This window comes from Phyllostomus discolor, chromosome X (assembly GCF_004126475.2).
Source record: "Phyllostomus discolor isolate MPI-MPIP mPhyDis1 chromosome X, mPhyDis1.pri.v3, whole genome shotgun sequence".
In the NCBI taxonomy this organism is placed as follows: domain Eukaryota; kingdom Metazoa; phylum Chordata; class Mammalia; order Chiroptera; family Phyllostomidae; genus Phyllostomus; species Phyllostomus discolor.
In genome coordinates, this window is record NC_050198.1 from 85,924,252 (window position 1) to 85,945,449 (window position 21,198).

General features: G+C 36.0%; 1 protein-coding gene across 3 annotated transcripts in view; it reads right to left on the reverse strand.

Moving 5' to 3' along the window:
- Positions 1-21,198, reverse strand: part of ARHGEF6 (Rac/Cdc42 guanine nucleotide exchange factor 6) — a 145,870-nt gene that overhangs the window by 27,027 nt on the left and 97,645 nt on the right. For all 3 annotated transcript variants that reach the window (XM_036016948.1, XM_028523142.2, XM_036016949.1), the window contains 3 exons: positions 5,489-5,627; positions 2,235-2,294; positions 154-300 (listed from right to left, as the gene is read on the reverse strand). In XM_036016948.1, the coding sequence (XP_035872841.1) occupies positions 154-300; positions 2,235-2,294; positions 5,489-5,627 (346 nt within the window). The remainder of the gene's footprint in view (positions 1-153; positions 301-2,234; positions 2,295-5,488; positions 5,628-21,198) is intronic.

The window sequence follows — 21,198 nt, forward strand, 5'->3', positions numbered from 1 at the left end:
CCTTCCCATCTTTAACAGCACATAGCAGTGCTGGAAAAAAACCAGTTCTCAGTTTGTTTGAATGTTCAAGCACTTGACCTTGATGGAAGAAAAAATAAAGGAAGAAAAATGTGAAAGATGGAAAAAATGGTGTTGAAATTTGAATCATCTTACCTCACATGTTCCGTACTGCACCATTACTTGTGACATAAAAATCACATTTCCCAAGGTTTTAATATCCTCCCCTTCCCATGCCTGAATAGGTTCAGAAAGTATCTGCAACTCCAGCTGTTTTCTCTTTCTTAGATCTTGACACTGTCCCTACAGAATCAAAGCAAAGGAATATGAATTCTTATGAAATTGACCTAAAACAGGACCAAAGTAAGATGTGGCTTTTGACTCTCATAGACTTCCACTGAGTCCCTATTCCCCATGAATCTCATCACCAATATCTTGACAAACAGAAAGATCCACTACTCTAAACCTCTAGCCTTGAGCCCCCAAAAGTTTTGTGAGGAAGCTACTTTTTATTTTACCAAAATAATATAAAATGGTGGAAAGAACTTGTTTCCTCTTCCCCACAAAGAGTATGGGAAAAAAAGTAGCCAAATCACATTGAACAAAACCAGAAGTGCAACTGGTAGATTCAGATCTTCTGGTTGGTGTGACTGTTCTAGGTCCTCTCAATCTTGTTTATCTGCATAAATATAGTGCTTTAGTTACAAAGCAATTTTCTTTTTCTAACATATCCTCAGTTTCCAATCAAATAACATCTTAATTTTTTAAAAGTGACTCCAGAAGTTATGGAAAGAGAGAAAATTTAATTCTTTATACCACAGTATATTAAAATTGACCTTATAACAAAACATATGTACTGCCCTATACTTTGTTTAGGGACTAAAAATAAATTCTATTAAAACATTAAATTACTTTTTATTCCTAAAAGAATTAGAAAAAAGAGATACAACTGAATTTCATGAATACAAATTGAAAATCCAAACCAAGAAACAATATGTGGCTATGAATACCATACACACACACACCCCACTGCTTCAGAAAGTGTGAGGTTGTCTTAAAGTAGTTCAACAGTATTCATTCCAAACTGAATATGAAAGTAGCATATGGTTAATTATGCCACTATTTCCTAATGAATGTTATATTTTGAGGGATGTGTTTACAATAAAATCTCTGCTGTCTCTTTCAGCTAAATGGAAACTTGATGAAATAAATTCATTCTACACACATATTTTGAAGTATCAATATGATGAATAAATACACTATCACCATCAAATCAATCTTTACAATATACACATACAATGACTAGATAGAAATAGTTTTAAAAAAGAGGCATTTTAAAATTCAATTTACATAGAAAAATAAAAGGGACACAAATGATAATAAATGCCATGGGTTTCGTGTGTTGAACCATGCAAAACTGCCAACATTAGACTGTTTTTGACCTATGACAGAAATTTTAACCTAATTCCTAACTCTAGTCTTCAATTTGCTGTGTAACCATAGACACATCATGTACTGATCTTTCTCAGCAACAATAAAAATGAAATGATGGTGAATGTTACATCACAACCTTACAGCAAAAATCAATAACTAAATATTGATCCAATCACTTAGAATGCTACAGAGATGTTTACATTGAAGCTAAACTTAGTCAATTGCCCAAAATAATGTTTTTTTCCTTCTTCCTAAAATGCCACCAAGTGGTTTTACGTCATTTGGTTCAAGAAGACATTAACCATCATTCTCAAGACACAAGATTACAGGTACTTTTTATAGCAACCTATGTAAAGCAGTTGTATTTTAGTAGATTTTTTCTTTTGTATGTGATGAAGGATTTCTTTTTCACATGTAAAGAATAAACTTACACTTTTTGGCATAAGTAAATGAATCCAATATTGATGTCAATCAGTGAATGACAAGTTGCACCAACATAAGCTGAGCAACATGGGGGTAAAGATAAAGAGACTAAAGGAAACCCCCCACCTACACAGAAATGCTTAAAGTGGCAGAGACTTCAAATGTGAGTACTTTATACCCTCTGCCTGGCAACCTTTCTTAGGTAAGCATGATTTTTTGAAGACAAAATTAAAAGAAACAATCACAATGATACTGTCACTAGAGCTTATTGTTTCCACTCTAAAGACCTTTACATAAGGAAAGAAACATTACATAAAAAATTACTCTTTTAGGAACAAAGCATACAAAATGGAGAATTATAATTTTAGAGCGTCACTTACCATGAGAGTTTTGAATGCTATGATTGCTTTCAGAATATCCTGATGATCTGGATGTGTATCCTATTAAAGAAATATATTTGAAAACAATATTAAAGGAGAACAAATCAGCAGTGGCCAGAATGTTTGGGGTGGGAGGAGGGTGTGGCTGCAAGGAGACAGAAAGATGAAATTTTGAGGGATGATGAAGTGGTTCTGTATCTCAACTGTGGTGGTGGTAACATAAATCTATACATGTATTAAAAGTCATAGAACTGTGCACCAAAAGAAAAAAGTCAATTTTAATGTATTCTAATTTAAAAATTAAAAAATAAAACAGCATTTGGGCATTTGGAATCTCAGCACTTCCAATTATTAAGTGATTAAGGGAGTGGGGGATGGGGTAGGGGGAGCAATGGGGGAAAAGGCAGGACAACTGTGACTGAACAATAAAAAATTAATTTCAAAAAATAGTATGAAATAACAAATAAATTAAGACAGTTTGAAATGCATCATTATATTTGGTAACAACATACTAGGTGTGGTTATTGAGGCAAAAATCCCCATTTCTTTTTTTGCTGCTAATAAGTAATAATTATTTGGAGTCATTATTAAGTCACATTATTAGCACATGACAAGAGATAGGAAATTATGGAAACAGAGTGATGTTTAGGCAAAAATCAATCCAATCTCATCTCCTAAAATGCCTCCATTTTCTTTCAGCAGACTCAAAATGGCAAATGGGAAAAATTCCAGGTTTTATACTACATGCTCCTTCTTAAGCAAAGATTACATACGGTCTGCAATTCCATGGTATTTAGAACCCCCAAAAGCAGACAGGTCCAAAAATGGCTTTCAGAAATGCATGTCTCCGTAACTGTTTATGAAGAGAAAGTAGAGGTTCTTAGGGGTATATGTATACCTATATGGGGATATATGAGGCATAGGTGTATATCTAACCTTGGGGTATATGTGTGCCTAACATTTGGAATTCAGCTGGAGTAATAGAATGACAAAATCTGCTGCTCAACCAGCTCTGGGTGATAGATATAAACCTAAACAGACTAGAGGTCTGATCCAAGAGAAGAACAGTATTGCTTATAAAAGGAAAGATTGTATTATTTTATAGTTAAATTTATCCTTACCCAAATCAGCTGGTAACTGTGAAGTTCGGGCTCTACTCTTCAATTAGCTAGCAGTCATGCTAAACAATTAGAAAGCTGGATCAAGTGTCTTGTAGGTGGTGAACTAGTGCTAAGGGTGTGTATATCTGATGGTGGGAAATGGAAGGCAGCCAAAAGCAGGTGACCAACAACAAATGAGGCAGGAGTAGAAATGCGCTCTGATATAAGGAAGGCCAAGATAGAGGATCTAGGCAGTAGGAGCATTTGAGGAATTTTCTCCCCAAATTAAGTGTATATTCATAGTTCACCACTGAGCAGTAACAGAAACTAAGGCCACTAGTTTCTGGTTTTTGTGATAAGCAAGGAGGGGCAAACCTCAAACGGTTCAGTGAACTGGTTTAGCTTTTAGAAAGGCATCCAGAGGTCAATACCTTCCCAAGCCCTAACTGAAATTTCATTCCAGCAGGCTTTACTCACTAGCTCCCCACTGCCTCCAGCTTTTTGGCAGGTCAAATAACCTGAGAATATAGTTTTTTTCAGAGTACCTGCTTTCAATCCTTATAAATGCTGACAAAACCAGCTGTGTGCAACTATTTTCTTTAAAGATAATCAAACCTTATAAACCTCAAAACCTTTCCCCAGACACAGGAAGAGCAAGTAGGGTAACTGCAGCCTCCCCAACCACACCTTAAGCTCCATGTTTGATCAGGCAAGTCCGGCTTAAGAAAGTATCCCTGTTATTTGTTTTTTTAAAAAGAGTACCTGGGCTCTTAGTAAAAAATTCAATTATCAGGCCTCATTGAAGTCTTAATATCTAGAAAACATTGTGGCTATGCTATAGTTGTGGGAAATTAATTGTAAGGTTATAAACAAAAATGTGAGGGGACCTTGAAGTACATGTATGGATGCATAAAGAAATAAACTAATATTGGACTCATTTATTAATCTTTAAGGAAATACCAGAATCTTCCATGATAAGCCAGAGTCAGGCAGCTGAATGCCTACAATGTTCTGGAGATAAATATTCCTATCTATACCTCACAATAAAGTTGGTTCATATATCAGAACAAAAGTTTTCTTGGACAATTTTGATTGAACCACCATTTACAGATGAAGATGAAAGGGCAGAAGAAAACTTAAGTCAACAAGTTAGCAGAGATTTGAGTGAAGCAACAGGATGAAGGCTAGAAGAAGAGGAGGAGGTAGAAGATCATGAATATTTAATAGTAAAGGGTGGGGATCTTTCTGTTATAAGATGAATAAGTTCATGGTGATCATAGTTTGTAACATTGCATTGTATGCTTTTGCTAAGAGAGTAGGTCTGAAGTGTTCTCACTATAAAAAAAGGTAACTGTATGAGGTGATGGATGTGTTAATTAATCTGATTGTGGTAATCATTCCACAATGTGTGTATGTGTGTGTGTGTGTGTGTGTGTGCATAAAATCATCACATTATACACCTTAAAAATCATGCTGTATAACCCAATAGATACAATTTTTATTTGTTCATCATACTTCAATAAAGCTGGAAAAGATAAATAAAAATGTTTAAAAAGCAAAGAACCTTCAAAGGAAAGAGAAAAAGAGTGCTTCTTTCTTATTTTGTTGCATTAAAAGAAAAAAAACTAAAGGTCTGGGAAGAAGGAAGACTGGACAAAGTAAATTTGGAAACTAAGGCTTTTTCTGAACTCCCCAGCAAAGCTAGTCTGAAGGCAAACTGGCAGCTTCCTCCAAGAGTAGAGACCCGTACTTTGTACACAAATACTATATGATCTCACCTGTAAGAGGAAGCTAATGAACAAAAACAAACTAATGAGCAAAACAGAACCAGAGGCATGGAAACATGAAACAGTCTGACAGTAACTAGAGGGGAGAAGAAAGGGGAATACTGATCGAAAGAAGGGGAAGGGAGTAATCAAAGAACATGTATGAATGACCCATGGACACAGACAACAGTGTGGGGATGGACTGTGGGAGTGGAGGATAAAATGGGTGGAGGAGGACAAAGGAGGAAAAATTGGGACAAGTGTAATAGAAAAACAATAAAACATTTAAAAAATTAAAGTTAAGAGGTAAATTTTGAGTCAATATAAGAAAAACATTTTTAACAATTAAAAATATTCATATATTTTTAAAAAGCTCTCTTTCTTTTACCTCCATATGTCGTTCCAACTCTTGCAAGAGTGTAACATACTTCTCTAGTCGCATGAATGGTTTGCTGAGGCTTGTTGTTAAAATGAGTATACCTGGGCTGGATGCACCTTGATTTTCCATAAATTGCTTCAGGTCATCACTAGCAAAAGAACAAATACAGTTCTGTTACTGCTTAATATTCTATTAAAAATATTAACTGAACATTATTTTACTGTATTTCACATAACATAAAACTAAGTAAAATTTTGTTTTACTAATTCAAATGCTGTCCAATTCATTTTAACTCCATTCAATAAACCTTTATTCAGTTCCTCTATGCAATTAGCATTGCATACAGAACTTGGGGCTACAATGGTGAGCCAGACATTCATTTACTCATCCAACAATTATTGCATCTACCAAGCAATAAGCTCCATTCTCTGCTGGGGATACTGCTATAAACAAAACAAAACTTCCTGCCCTTAAGGATCCTGCACCTATGGGTATCAGATCACCTCAATGTCAGGTTTAAAAAATATTTTCTTAGTAACTTCAAACATTCTAATTATTGACTGGTCAGATGCCAAGGGCAGCAACTTACCAAGTGCTCTGTATCACCAGGGCACCCAGTTGTAATGTTTCAGAATTAAGTCCTAAATTCAGATAGCAGCATCTTTGTCTGACTAAAATTACAAAGTCACTTAACCTAGGATCTGAAACCAGTATAGCAAGCTACCCAAATGACTTGGTTAAAAATAAAGAAGTCTGTATAAATAGTTTATTAACTATGTCCTGTAAATGCCTTATTCTGAGCTTGTGCTTTCTCTGTCCTTTAGCATCCTGTGCATTGTGTCTTTTCCATGAATAGAATGTTGAGTTCTGAGTCTGCAAGATCATTCTAATATACATTTTTTTAAGATTTTATTTACTTATTTTTAGAGAGGGAAGGGAGGGAGATAGAGAGAGAGAGAGAAACATCAATGTGCGGTTGCTGGGGGGTATGGCCTGCAACCCAGGCATGTACCCTGGCTGGGAATCGAACCTGGGACACTTTGGTTCCCAGCCCGCACTCAATCCACTGAGCTATGCCAGCCAGGGCTTACATTTTTATAAAATGTAATTGGAGAAGAATACCTACTGTCTAAATGACAGCATTTGAAACTTCTGCCTATCACTTGACCCCTTTACCTCTTTACTTGCCCATGCATATCCTGTCAGTCACAAGTCTTCTTGTATCTGTTTATTCCTTTCCATTCCCACTGCTGCTACCTCAGTTCAGGCCCTTTTATCTGGTTCACTTCAGTAAACCAACTGGTCTCTTGGCTTCCAGTTGTTTTTTTTTTTTTTTTTTCACATCTGAACCATCCCGCAGGCAACCATTCTAATCCCATTGCTTCCCTACTCAAGAACCTCTGATTGCCTATGAGATCGGGTCCTAACTTTTTAGTCTCCTACTACCCACACCAATCTTTTTCATCACTCTCCAACAAAAACCCTCAACTGTAAAGTGACATACTTATTCTCCCTAGAACACATTTTATGCTGTTGGTCCTAACTGTGGTGCACTGTAATAAGTTGTGAAATGTGTTCAATGAAACTTGTTGTCATTAAATACTAGGAGTGTCGGGAATGGGATGGGTTGCAAGTTATCCCTATTAATATATACTCTTCCTCCTTGGGCTTTTTAGCAGACGAGAAAAGAATAGAGTTTCAGCTAATGTCCCAGAAGTCTTGAGTATCGCATGTATGTCAGATGGGAAAAGGGCTGAGAATCGCTGCCTTAAGGAAAGGTAGATCACATCTGAGTGGTCACATCTAATAATTGATGCTATTTTAGCAGTTTCTGTAATCTTGCTCCAGAAGCAGCTGAAGGGAGGAAAGTGCCCAGGATTTGCAGTCATAAAACAGATTTGGTGATCCTGGATCAGCGACCTATCCTCAACTAGCTCATCCGTTAAACAGAGATAAAATCTACTTTCTACTAAAATTGTGAAGATTAAATACTTGGGGTTTGTAAAACTACTGTTTCCTGCTAAGATCTTTGCATGCCTTTTTTTCTTGCTTAATATTCATGTTTCAACACAGGTGTTATCCTCATTTTACAAATGAAAACTTAAATCTCAGGAATGGTGACAGCAAGAACATGGCTAAGTTGGGGTTTGTACCCAAGTGTGAAGTCAAAACCTCAGGTCTTTCCATGACATAACACTGTCTTTGTATAGGAAAGTATTTTATACAGTTTACAGTAGTCATTACATACTACAGTTAGGAACATTTTTATTACTATTATCATTATTCCAAGGCAAATATTATACCATGATAAAATCTCATTTTAAAAAACTACCATTAACCTGGGATTACCAGCTTAGTGGAAATTCAATTGATATTTAATTTCCAATCAAGAGCATGAAGTGTACAGAGAGGTTTAAAAATTCATCGCATATAAAATATACTTAGGAAAATAACTCAAATTTAGAGACTGCATTTGAGTAGAAATGTACTTTACAGAAATCATTTTCCTAATTTTTTCAACATTGTTCACAAGTCTTATTTTTTTCTTTCCATGACTAAATAACTGCCCACATCCTCAACATTCTACTCTAATTGATACAAAGGATACAACAAGTAAAAGCAAATGCTATAGTGTGTGCTGTTATTACTTCCCATGCAGCATTCTAACTTTCAGGCCTATAAAATATTATAGGAGTTTTTTAATTTTTCAGTATAACATGAGACCACTGGTTATTTAAAAGAAAAGAATATTTTATTACTGTAATTGAAAAATAATATTTAAAAAAGGAAAGAACATTTTACTAGTGCAACAAAAGAACTATCTTTTAAAGTACCTGTCCATTATGATAAATAGATCCTAAAAGATACATTTTAATTGGCCAATAAATTTCATTATACAAAATAATATTGTTATACAAAAATATATATACAGGCTGGGGCAAAAGGTTTATAGTTGTGAGACCATGAAACACAGAGTTTATTCTTGTATTATTATTCATTAGTTATATTATTTTCCATATGAAACTGTAAACCTACTTTTGCCCCACCCTCTATATTATTATACCAGAGAATAATCTGTCTTTAAAAAGGCAGTTTTTAATTTTATACAGCTGTTTGAAATGTGAGTTAAGTCTTGTTTTTCAAGCTTAATATGTTTTGTATATGTGATATAACAAACAGAGTTATTTCTTAATATGTAAATGCTATTTGAAACTCAACATACATTTATCTCATACAATTCATGGTGCCTAGGGCTTGGGTAAATTCTGGATTGAGCTGGAAAACTCTTACATTAAAATATTACCACAGAGCTTAACCATCTCATGTAACTGTGTTTCTGTGGAATCTTTACATAGATTGGTACTTTGAATAATGATAACTCTACCTAGAACAGCTAGAAAATAATCAGATATTTATTTCCCCTCCCCACCAGGCTTTCATGGGAATCACTGTGGCCTGGAAAGGGGAGGTAAGGCATGAGGAGCTGAGAGGCCCTGGCCTCTGGCCAGTGGAAAATTCCAAGGATGCCGCTCAGTTGGGTGGGATGGATATCTATTATCTGTTTTTCATTTATCTAGTCCCAGAGACGAGGCTGTTTGCTCCTTTTTTTTTTCACCCACACCACTTTTTGTTTTGTGTTCAGTCGCATCTTCTCCCTTCCCTGGTTCTTCAAAGACAGAAATAGAACAGAACTTAGTCTCAGAATTTTTCCTGTGCTCTTTGTCCCCAAAGCAAGCATACAACTTTGGGTTTTTACCATAGTCTCTACTGCTGACAACAGTAGTCACAGAGAGTGAATATAACTAACAAGAGGAAATGTACATCGTGGTGTTTGTGGTAGTTACTGCAATAGAGGCTAAGGTCTACATCTGTCTTAGCACTAACTCTCTCCTCCTCTCTTATAATGCCAGGTCACTCTCTCTTGTGAAAAGAATGAATACCACACTGAATCAAGGGAGGGAAGTGGGTGTTTTTGTAAGGGAGAAACATGAGCTACAGTAGCAAGCCAGAGGGGAGAGAGAGGGGAAATCCCAAACGACCTCACCCAGGGGATAGCAAAAGATTGGGGCAGTCATTCAAATATATGTAAATCTGAGGATACACCAAAACTGGAGTCTGCTTATATATCCAAATTCAGATAATACATTACTGCACTTTTTACAATGCAACAACATGCAATCATGCAATATTAAGGCTGCTTGCCTTCTCAGTGCCAATTGCGACACACATCTCTGGTATGATACTGCCACCTGCAGGTCAAGAGCAAGCCGTTCAACTGACTGGTCTGCTCAGGCTCAGAGTGATTTTTCTGCTCGTAAGCATCTACTGCTTCATCAGGGAAAGGACAGAAATCCACCAATGTCCTTATTTCAGCTGAAACTTTCATCCAACAGAGGATTTTCATCTGAATTTTTTGTGAATTTAATTCAACTGCTCTCATTTCTACTATGTCAGCATAAATTAAAGATGCATGTAAAATAGCTGAGATTATATTGAAAGCACATCTGAGAAAACCCCCAAGAATTTTCATTGGATTTTTATCCCTTACATGTAAATCAACCAGTACGATAAAAATTTAGTTCTATTGGACTCCAGTGAGTCTTACACTGTTTCAAGGTGTAGTGTAAGTCTCAAAAAACATCACTAACCAAAATCAAGCAAACAGTGTAGAATTCCTCCAAAACTTGAGGATTTTAAATTAACAAATGTAACAAACTTTAAATCATAAAGTTTGAATGAATCTTTATTATTTATAAAATTAAATTCATAATATGGGTACATTCAGTCAGTAACATTTTAGCACACAGAATGAACACAGAAAGCTCTCTAAATACTACAAAAGGCTGCTGTTTGAGGTATACCATTTCTTTCTGATAGTTGTCCATAATTGATGCTTTTAGACTAAAAGGAAAATGATGTGCTTGTAGAAATGGGAAGCTAACATGAGAGATCTCTTTTTATTGGTGTTAAGAAATTTGTCCTTATACACACAGAATGTTTATGCAGCCATCACAGGAAAAACACACTTGAACCATTTTTGATTTATTAAAGATAATTAGCAAAGTATGAAAACATTCTTGGAAATGATGGAAACATATTCAGGACCGTGGTTCCCTCTGAGATGGAGGGAGGAGCAGGAAATATTGGAGAGTATACACAGGACTCCAATTGCACCTATAATTTGTCTCTTAAACTAAATGGTGGGTTCATGGGTGTACTTTATTTTATCTCTGTTCTATGTATATTTGAAATACCACATTTTTTCCCTGAAAACTGGCTAGTAGCTGGTATAAGATGAATAAAGGAGAAATAGGGAGCAACAACTACTTTGTGCTTTATGCCATGGACTATGAATACATTATTTCATTTAATCCTCATACTAACCCGGCAAGGTAAGTGGTTTTATCCTCACTTTATAAGTGAAGCAATTATGATTTAGGAATAAGTAAATTACCTTGGGTTACAAAGCTTCCAGGTGACAGAATTATAAACTGAGAAAATATAAAAGTGGTAAAAAGTATATGCTGAGATTAAGGAGTAGCACAAAAGGGTTTAAAAGAAAGTAGTAAGGAATTTTACTTTCAGGATGGTGGCATGAAGATGTTCCATGGACCCATTTCCCATGAAAACAAGCATAGCTGATGGAAACCATAAAAACAACCATTTAAAATCTCTAGAAATTGTCTTCATGTTATATGATACATGAAAAAAAACATTTATTCAAGAAAATATTCTAAAACTTAGAACAGAGAGAGTTCAGGCATTTGAGCCATGACCTGCTATCTCCTACTCTTCTTTCTTCCAAGCTAAGATTGCCACAAGCTCTAGTCCAGGTAAGTGTGGCCAAGAAGACAGGCCTCTTTCTCCCCTCACTTCCCAATCCAAGGACACAATATCTCACTAGCACATCTCATCTTCAACTCTGAGCTGAAGAACCTAAAGTCCAGGCAAGGACTTTAGTGACAGAGAGGTTCGAGGCTTCCTTCTTCACTCAATCCCCACGCATAGAGAGGAGAATCTACCACAAGAGTGGCAGGCTGAAAATATGGAGGTAGCAATTCTGTGCTGGAGAGGCAAGCAGAGAAGACCAGAGGTTTCGGCTTTGCTTAGCACCCAGACCAGTAGCTCAAAGATTTTGCTCAAGGGAAAAGACAGTCCATAGGAACAAAGAGCACTGAAGCTTTCCCCAAAATAACTGGTTTTAGTTTAAAAAGAGTGTGGGAAAAAGTAAGCCTAAGGGCTCTTGTAAAAACAATGAAGATTTGGGTGGTAAACAAGAGAAGGCTGGTAGCTCCTCTTACTTAAAAGCAACAAGCTAAACTATAGGCTAGGTACTCACTAGAGATAATCAGGGAAAGACAGCTAAGAAGTGCTAAGAAGGGTCAGAACAAACCTCAAAGACTGGTCTCAAAAATTACCCCTGCCTATAAGATCTCTGACATTTCTTTTAGCAATATCTTTTCTGATATAGCTCCTCTGGTAAGGGAAATAAAAGAAAAATAAACAAATAGAACGAGAGCAAACTAAAAAGTTTTTGCACAGCAAAAGAAACCCTAAACAAAATAAAAATACAATCTACAGAATGGGAAAATATATTCACCAATGATACATCTGATAAGGAGTTAATATTAAAAATTTATAAAGAACTCATTCAACTCAATTTAAAAAATAAGACAAAACAATTGAAACATGGGGAAAGGAGCTGAGCAGACACTTCTGCAGAGGACAGGTGACCAAAAGACATATGAAAGGATGTTCAGCATCACCAGCCATCAGAGAGATGCAAATTAAAACCACAATGAGACACCACTTACATCGGCCAGAATGTCCATCATAAACAAATCAACAAACAGTAAGTACTGGAGAAGTTGTAGAGAAAAGGGAACCCTAGTGCACTGTTGGTAGGAATGCAGACTGGTTTAGCCACTGTGGAAAACAGTATGGAGTTTCCTCAAACAACTAAAGATGGAACTGCCTTTTGACCCAGCCTATTCCACTTCTGGTTATCTTTGCAAAGAAACCCAAGACATTAATTCAAAAGAATAGACACACCCTGACTGATGGACTCAGTTGGTTGGAAGACGTCCTGCAAAGCAAAAGGGTGCCAGTTGGATTCCCAGTGAAGGCACATGCCTAGGTTGCAGGTCTTGTCCCTGGTTTGGGCATGTGTGAGAGGCAACCAATTGATGTTTCTCTCCCTTTCTTTCTCTCTCCCTTTCCCTCTCTCTGTAAATAAATAAATAAATAAATAAATAAATAAATAAATAAATAAATAAAAACTATATGCACCCTGCCCTGGCTGGCGTAGCTCAGTGGATTGAGCGCAGGCTGCAAACCAAAGTGTTGCCGGTTCGATTCCCAGTCAGGGTACATGCCTGGGTTACAGGCCATGACCCCCAGCAACTGCACATTGATGTTTCTCTCTCTCTCTCTGTCTTTCTCCCTCCCTTACCTCTCTAAAAATAAATAAATTAAAAAAAATTTTTTAAAACCCCACAAATTTATTTAAAAAACTATATGCACCCCTATGTTTATGGTAGCATTATTTACAATAGCCAAGATATGGAAACAACCCAAATGCCCCCAAATAGACAACCCAAATAGACAAATGGATAAAGAAGTGTTGGTACATATATACAGTGAAATATTATTCAGTGATATAAAATAATGAAATCTTTCCATTTACAACAGCATGAATGGACCTAGAGGGTATTACACTCAGTGAAATACATCAGTCAGAGAAAAACAAATACCATATGATTTCACTTACATGTGGAATCTAAAGAACAAAATAAAAGAACAAACAAAATAGAAACAGACTCATAGATACAGAGAACAGACTGGTGGCTGCTGCACAGGAGGGGTCTGGGTGAGAAAGGAGAAGGGATTAAGAAGTGCAAATTGGTAGTGACAGAATAGTTATGGGGATGTAGAGCACAGGACAGGGAATATACTCAATAATATTGTAATAAATATGTTTGGTGCCAGATGGGAAATTGAAATATCGGGAGGATCAGTTTGTAAAGTATATGATTATCTAACCACTATGCTGTACACCTGAAACTAATACAAAATAATACTGACTGCAAACTGTAATTGAAAAATAAAATTTAAATAAAAACAAACTATCCCTGACTGAACTTATTAGATTAGAGAGCAGAGCAATTTATGCCCCAGGGAACTGTCAAGTACATTAGAACTATTAGCTAGAAATTTGTGAAGCCTAATAGGTGGGTTTGAGACTAAATGGGGACAGACAGCTTAACAGAGAAATCAGTGAGAGAGCCATTTGTCCACCCACTGTCATTTCATGGTGACGATGTGCACAACTAAGGCTGTGCCCTCTGAAGAGTGACATCAGAGTTTATACACTGTGGGGCAAACAGACTTCACTAATGTAGTTTAACCAGTTTATTAAATAAATACAAACAACAACAAAAACAAATCCCAGAGAGGGGGGAATGGAATCAGTATTCACAGTTGCTAAACCTAAAATTGTATAAAGTGTATAATTTTCAAAAAAATCTGACATGCAAAGAAATAGGAGTGTGTGGCCCATGAATGGGTTGGGATGGGGAAACAACAAAAATGGTCTGTGAACATGAAAAAAATGTCAAATTTAACAAAAATTTCAAAGTAGTCATTAGAAATGTGTTTTAGGGACAAAAGGAAACCATGCCTAAAGAATTAAAGAAGGTATGACCACATCAAATCAAATAGAGAATATCAGTAGAAAGAAATTATTTAAAAGAACCAAATGGAAAATCTGGAGTTAAAAAGTACAATGATTTAAATTTAAAATTTCACTAGAGGTACTCAATGCTAGAGCTCAACTGACAGAAGAAACTATCAATAAACCTAATGATAGACTGAGAGATAATGCAATCTGGAAAAAAAAACAGGAAAAAAATGAAAAAATGAATGAACCTTAGAGAAATGTGGGACATCTATAAGCACAACAACATGTACATGGTGAGAGTACCAAAAGAAAAGGAAAGAGAAAATGAAGAAAAATAGTTGGAAAAAGAATGATTAAAAATTTCCAAAACTTGAGAATGCATTAATTTATACATCCAAGAAGCTTAATGAACTCTGAATAGAAATAAATGCAAGAAGATCCACACAAAGAAAAAATTATAGTAAAAATGCTGAAAGACAAAGAGAAAATCTTTTAAATATATTTTATTGATTATTCTATTATAGTTGTCTCATTCCCCCCTTTATTCCCCTCTGCCCTGCACACCCCCTCCCACCCACATCCCCTCCCCTTTAGTTCATGTCCATGAGTCATACATATAAGTTCTTTGGCTTCTACATTTCCTATACTATTCTTAACCTCCCCCGTCTATTTTCTACCTACCATTTATGCTACTTATTCTCTGTACCTTTTGTCCCTCTCTCCCCCTCCCACTCTCACTCCCCTACTGATAACCCTCCATGTATCTCCATTTCTGTGATTACGTTCCTGCTCTAGTTGTTCATTTAGTTTTTTTTTTTTTATTTAGGTTCAGTTGTTAATAGCTCTGAGTCTGTTGTCATTTTACTGTTCATAGTTTTGATCTTCTTTTTCTTAGATGAGTCCCTTTAACATTTCATAAAATAAGGGTTTGGTGATGATGAACTCCTTTAACTTGACCTTATCTGGGAAGCACTTTATCTACCCTTCCATTCTAAATGAAAGCTTTGCTGGATAGAGTAATCTTGGATGTAGGTCCTTGCCTTTCATGACTTGGAATACTTCTTTCCAGCCCCTTCTTCCCTGTAAGGTTTCTTTTGAGAAATCAGCTGATAGTCTAATGGGAACTCCTGTGTAGGTAACTGTCTCCTTTTCTCTAACTGCTTTTAAGATTCTCTTGTTATCTTTAATGTTGGCTAATGTAATTATGATGTGCCTTGTGTGTTTCTCCTTGGGTTCAACTTCTTTGGGACTCTCTGAGCTTCCTGGACTTAGTGGAAATCTATTTCCTTTGCCAGATTGGGGAAGTTCTCCTTCATTATTTGTTCAAAAAAGTTTTCAATTTCTTGGTCTTTCTTTTCTTCTTCTGGCACCACTATGATTCTGATGTTGAACATTTAAAAATGCCCTGGAGGTTCCTAAGCCTCTTCTCATTTTTTTTTTTGAGTTCTTGTTTCTTCATTCTGTTCTGGTTGAATGTTTCTTTCTTCCTTCTGCTCCAAACCGTTGATTTGAGTGCTGGTTTCCTTCCCATCACTGTTGGTTCCCTGTAGATTTTTCTGTATTTCACAAAATGCAACCCTCATTGCTGCATGGGTCTTTTTTATGTTGTTGAAGTACCGAGTGAGTTCCTGGAGCATCCTGATAACCAGTTTTGAACTGTGTATCTGATAAGTTGGCTAAGTCTTCATCACTTAGTTGTGTTTTTTCTGGAGCTTTGAATTGTCCTTTCATTTGGGCCATTTTTTTTTTTTTTGGTCTTAGCATGCCTGTTATGTAGTAATTGGCAGAGCCTTAGGTGTTCACCAGACTAGGGCAACCCATGTCGCTGCATTGTGATGCTGTTTGTGGGGGAGGGGCCCCAAGATGGAACAGTACCACTTGCTGTGCTCTCTGCTGGTTTTCAGTCACTTCCCCCACTTCCCACAATCAAATTGTTCCCTTCTGGTGCTTATTCCCGTTGGGTGGGTTTGTGTACGTTCTAGGACCCTAGTGGGTCTCTCCAATGAACTCTCCTGTGAGGCTGGGAGTTTCTCCCACTACTGCCTCAACCCCCACAGATGTTTTCAGTCAGAGGCTTTGAGGCTGTATTTCCCCACACTAGAACCCTGGGTTGTGTGGTCTATCTTGTTCCCTAGTTCTTCCTCCCAGTTTATCTTCACATGAATGTGGGACTGCACAGTCTGCAAGACACCACCTTACCCAGTCTGCTGCACAACCACTAAAATTTTCTGCAGCTGCCTCCTTGCCACAAGTCTTCTCCACCTGGCTGCCCATCTCTGCCCCTTCTACCAGTCTGGATGAATGTTTCTTCTTTAACTCCTTGGTTGTCGCACTTCTATACAGTTCAATTTGCTGTCAGTTCTGGTTGTTTTGTTTTTAAATTTGTTGTTGTCCCCGTTTGGTTGTGCAAGGAGGCACACTGTGTCTACCTATGCTTCCATCTTGGCCGAAAGTTCAATTTTGTTTATTAATTAATTTACTCATTCGAAAATATCTGAATGTCTTACGAATATAAGGGACTCATCCTAGGACTTTTTTCTTGTAATAACTGCTGATAATTATGCTTTGATCAGCACCCCACTCAAGTGGACAGAATTTAGTAGATCACAGCAGGATTGGGAAATGGAAAATCTTAAAAAGGCAAAAACACTCATCATGGGATAGGGAAGCTGAATAAGATTAATAACTAATTTCACTAATTGGAATTAATGCAGGTCAGAAAACAGTGGAATGACATACTCAAAGTAATGAAACAAACTAAACTTGTAACCAAGAATTCTGTATCTATTCAAACTATCTTTCAAAAAATTTACAGTGTAAAAGGAGGAAAATAGGGGACATCTGTAATAGTGTCAGCAATAAAAAAATATGGAATGAAAACAATCTGAGATAAAAAATGAGAGAATGCTTTGCTAGAAGATCTGGCTTAAAAGATGTACTAAACTTACAGCATAAAAGCAAGTAAATACAGATGTTCATACAAATTCACATACAGAAATATACAGTGCCAGTAAAGGTCATCATGCAATTATAAAAGAGCATGAATACATATTTCTCTTTTTTTATCTTAAATGATATAAACAATATTATATTTGCTCAATCCCTGGGGGAGGGGTATAAGGAGAATAAATGGTAATGGGAAAAATACAATAAAGATAAAAAAGAAAAAACAATATTATAAAGCAATATTATATAATTATACTGTTGGCCCTATCGCATACAGAAATGTAATATATTTTACAACAGCAGTACAATGGATGTTGTTGGGAGCAAAGATTTGGATATGATACCAGATAGCAGTTCAAATCCACAGGAAGAAATGAAGATAAACATATAGTAAATAAAAATGCTAATATAACAAATGCTATAAATGTATCCTTGCTCTCCTTTCTTCTCTCAGTTTCATTTACAGACATAAAATTACATAAATAATCACTATAACAATATATCATAGCACTTGTAACATATAAATGTTCCATATGTTTGTGCGTGTGTGTGTGTGTGTGTGTGTGTGTATATATATATATATATACACATACATATATACAAAAAAGAAAGAGGAAACATCTATACTAAGAGTAACAACTGTATATCTCCCTAGAATTATATTAGTGTAAATATGAAGTAGATTTTGACAAGTTAAGATATATGTGGAAAGCCTGAGAACAACCACTAAAATTTTCAAAAAATTATTAGAGGACTTCTCGTTTAGCTCTGATATGTAAAGACCTTAGAAGTCATCATTACTATCTTCACATTAGGAAAAAAACACTGAACAAACTGTAAATCGGTGCTATTTTTAGATTCACTGAGAATTGAAATTACAGAGAAAAACACTACCCTCCAAATCTGGAAAGACAGGCAAATACAGAGAATTAGAGCTGAAATCAATTTCCCTTAAAGGAGAAGCCACTGAAGACAATAACTGGTAGTAAAACACAAGTGGTAATTTTGATGAATTGCAGGAGTCTGAGTGTTAACTAGTTTGACAGTTAAAAACTCCCAGGAACCCAGTCTTGGCAGCCTCAACACTTGTGAGGGTTTGCATCACAGATTCTCATGGTAAAAATCTGAGAGAAAAAAAAAACAACTTGTGGTTCAGGTACAGGAAAATAAAAGCAACCACTGTAAAATGCTCCTAGAACATTCTTTATAACAAAGACTTGCTCTACAAGGGAATCTAGGTTGCTAGAGCCTTATCTGACCTGAGGAAGGAACAAGAGGCCAGCTCCAGCCCTTCTCATCTTCCTGTCATAAGTGAGAAGCAGAGAAAAAAAGCTAAGGAATGCTTCTAAATGTCAAAGCTCATGAACACAAGTCCACTAAAAAACTGAAATTTATTGATAACATTACAAATTGCATTATCTCTAGCACACCTTACCACAATATTAGCAGGACTCCAGTATAAAAACAGGATTACAGTTGAGAGAGTTAAAGGACTCAGACTCGATTTAAAAAGGAATTCTTAGGAAACACAAAGATACAGAGAGCAAAACCAAAACAAAACAAGGAAATTAAAAGAAACTGAAGCCCAGTAATTACAGAACGCACATGCAACAAGAGAAAACAATAAACAAATAGAACTACATCAAACTAAAAAGCTTCTGCAGAGCAAAGGAAACCATCAACAAAATGAAAAGGCAGCCTACTAAATGGAGGTAATATTTGCAAACCGTGTATCTGATTCATACAACTCAATAACAAAGAAACAACAATCAGGTAAACAAATGTGCAGAGGAACTGAAAAGACATTTTTCCAAAGAAGACATAAATATTGAAAACAGGTACATGAAAAGGTAGTTGACATCACTAATCATCAGGGAAATACAAATCAAAACCACAATGTGATATCACCTCACATCTGTTAGAACAGCATCATCAAAAAGACAATAGATAACAAGTGTTGGGAACAATGTGGAGAAAAGGGAACATTTGTGTGCTGTTAATGGGAATGTAAATTGGTATATCCGCTAGAGAAAACAGTACAGAGGTTCCTCAAAAAATTAAAAATATTACTACCATATGAGCCAGCAATTCCATTTCTGGGTACTTGTCCAAAGGAAACAAAATTATGGTCTGTAAAAGCTGTCTGCACCCCCATGTTTATAGCAGTGTTATTTACAATAGTCATTCACAAAACATATGGAAATAACCAAAGTGTTCATTGATAGATGAATGGAAAAGAAGATTTTATATATATAAAATGTGATATCAGTGTCCACTTTTGCTACTTCAATTTAACATAATGCTGAAAATTCTAGCCAGAGCAATTAGGCACAAAAGTAATTGAAAGTCGCCCATCCCTGGCTGGCGTGGTTCAGTTGGTGGAGTGTCATCTCTCAATGCAAAAAATCACCAGTTTGATTCCTGGTCAGGGAACATGCCTGGGTTGCAGACACAGTCCCCTGTTGCAGTGCATACGAGAAGCAACCAATCAATGTTTCTCTCCCTCTCTTCCCTACCCTCTCTCTAAAAATAAATAAATAAACTCTCTTTTAAAAAGTCATCCAAATAGAAAAGGAAGTGAAATGATCTCTGTTCGCAGATAACTTGATTTTTTATGTAGAAAACACTAAGTAACCCATAAAGAAACTGGTAGAACTAATAAATGAAGTTAGTGAAGTTGCAGGATGTGAATTAACACAAAAATCAGTTGCAAAAAAAGTCCATTGCATTTCTATACATTAACAACAAAGGATCCAAAAAGAAAATTGAGGGGAAAAAATCTCATTTACAAGAGTATCAAAAAGAATAAAATACCTAGGACTAAACCAAGGACATCAAAGACTTGTACCCTAAAAATTACAAAACATTGACAAAAGAAATGAAAGAAAATTCAGACAAGTGGGAAGACTGCCTATATTCATGGACCAGAAAATTTCGTATTGCTAAACTATCCATACATCCTAAAGTGATCTGTAGATGTACTCTAATCCTTATGAAGCTCCCAATGACACTTTTTTATAGAAATAGAAAAAAAATCCTAAAATTTGTATGAAATAAACAAAGACCCTAAATCACCAAAACAATCTTGAGGGAAAAAAAAAAAAACAACAAACCAAGGCCTCATGTTTTGTTATTTCAAAATATATTACATAGCTAGAATAATTAAAACAGTGTGGTGTTGGCATAAAGACAGATAATAGACCAATGTAACAGAACAGAAAACCCCAAAATAAATCTGCTTATATACTCATGATCTTTGACAAGAGTGCCAAAAATATACAATGAGAAAAAGATAGTCTTTCCAACAAATGGTACTGGGAAAACTGGATACTCATGTGCCCAAAAAACCCCAAAACTGAGCCCTCGTTGGTGTGGCTCAGTGGATTGAGTGCCGAACTGCAAACCACAGGGTCACTGGTTCCATTCCCAGTCAGGGCACATGCCTGGGTTACAGGCTGAATCCCTGGTGGAGGACACACAGGAGGCAACCACACATTGATATTTTTCTCCCTCTCTTTCTCCCTCCCCTCTCCACTCTGTAAAGATAAATAAATAAATTCTTAAAAACAAAACAAAACAAAACTGAAATTGGACTCTTATTTCACACAAACAAAAACCAAATCAAAATATGTTCAAGACTTAAAACTCCTAGAAGAAAACATAAAAGAAAAACTTTACAACATTGGTATCAGCAATGATTTCTTGGACATGACAGCAAAAACACACGCAGCAAGAGAAAAAAATAAACAAGTGTAACTCTATCAAACTGAAAGACTTCCTCACAGCAAAGGAAATAATCAACAGAGTGAAAAAGGCAACCTATGGAACATAAAAAAAAAAACACTTGCAATTTTTATATTTGCTAAAGGGCTAATCTCCTAAATATAAGGAACAGACTGCTACAACGCAATAGTAAAAATACTAATGATCCAATTTAAAAATGAGCAAAAGACTTAAGTAGACATTTCTCTTAAGAAGACATATAAATGGTCAACAGGCATATGAGAAGATGCTCAACATCACTAATTGTTAGGGAAATGCAAATCAAAACCACAGTGAGACATCACCTCACATCTTGTTAGGATGATCATTA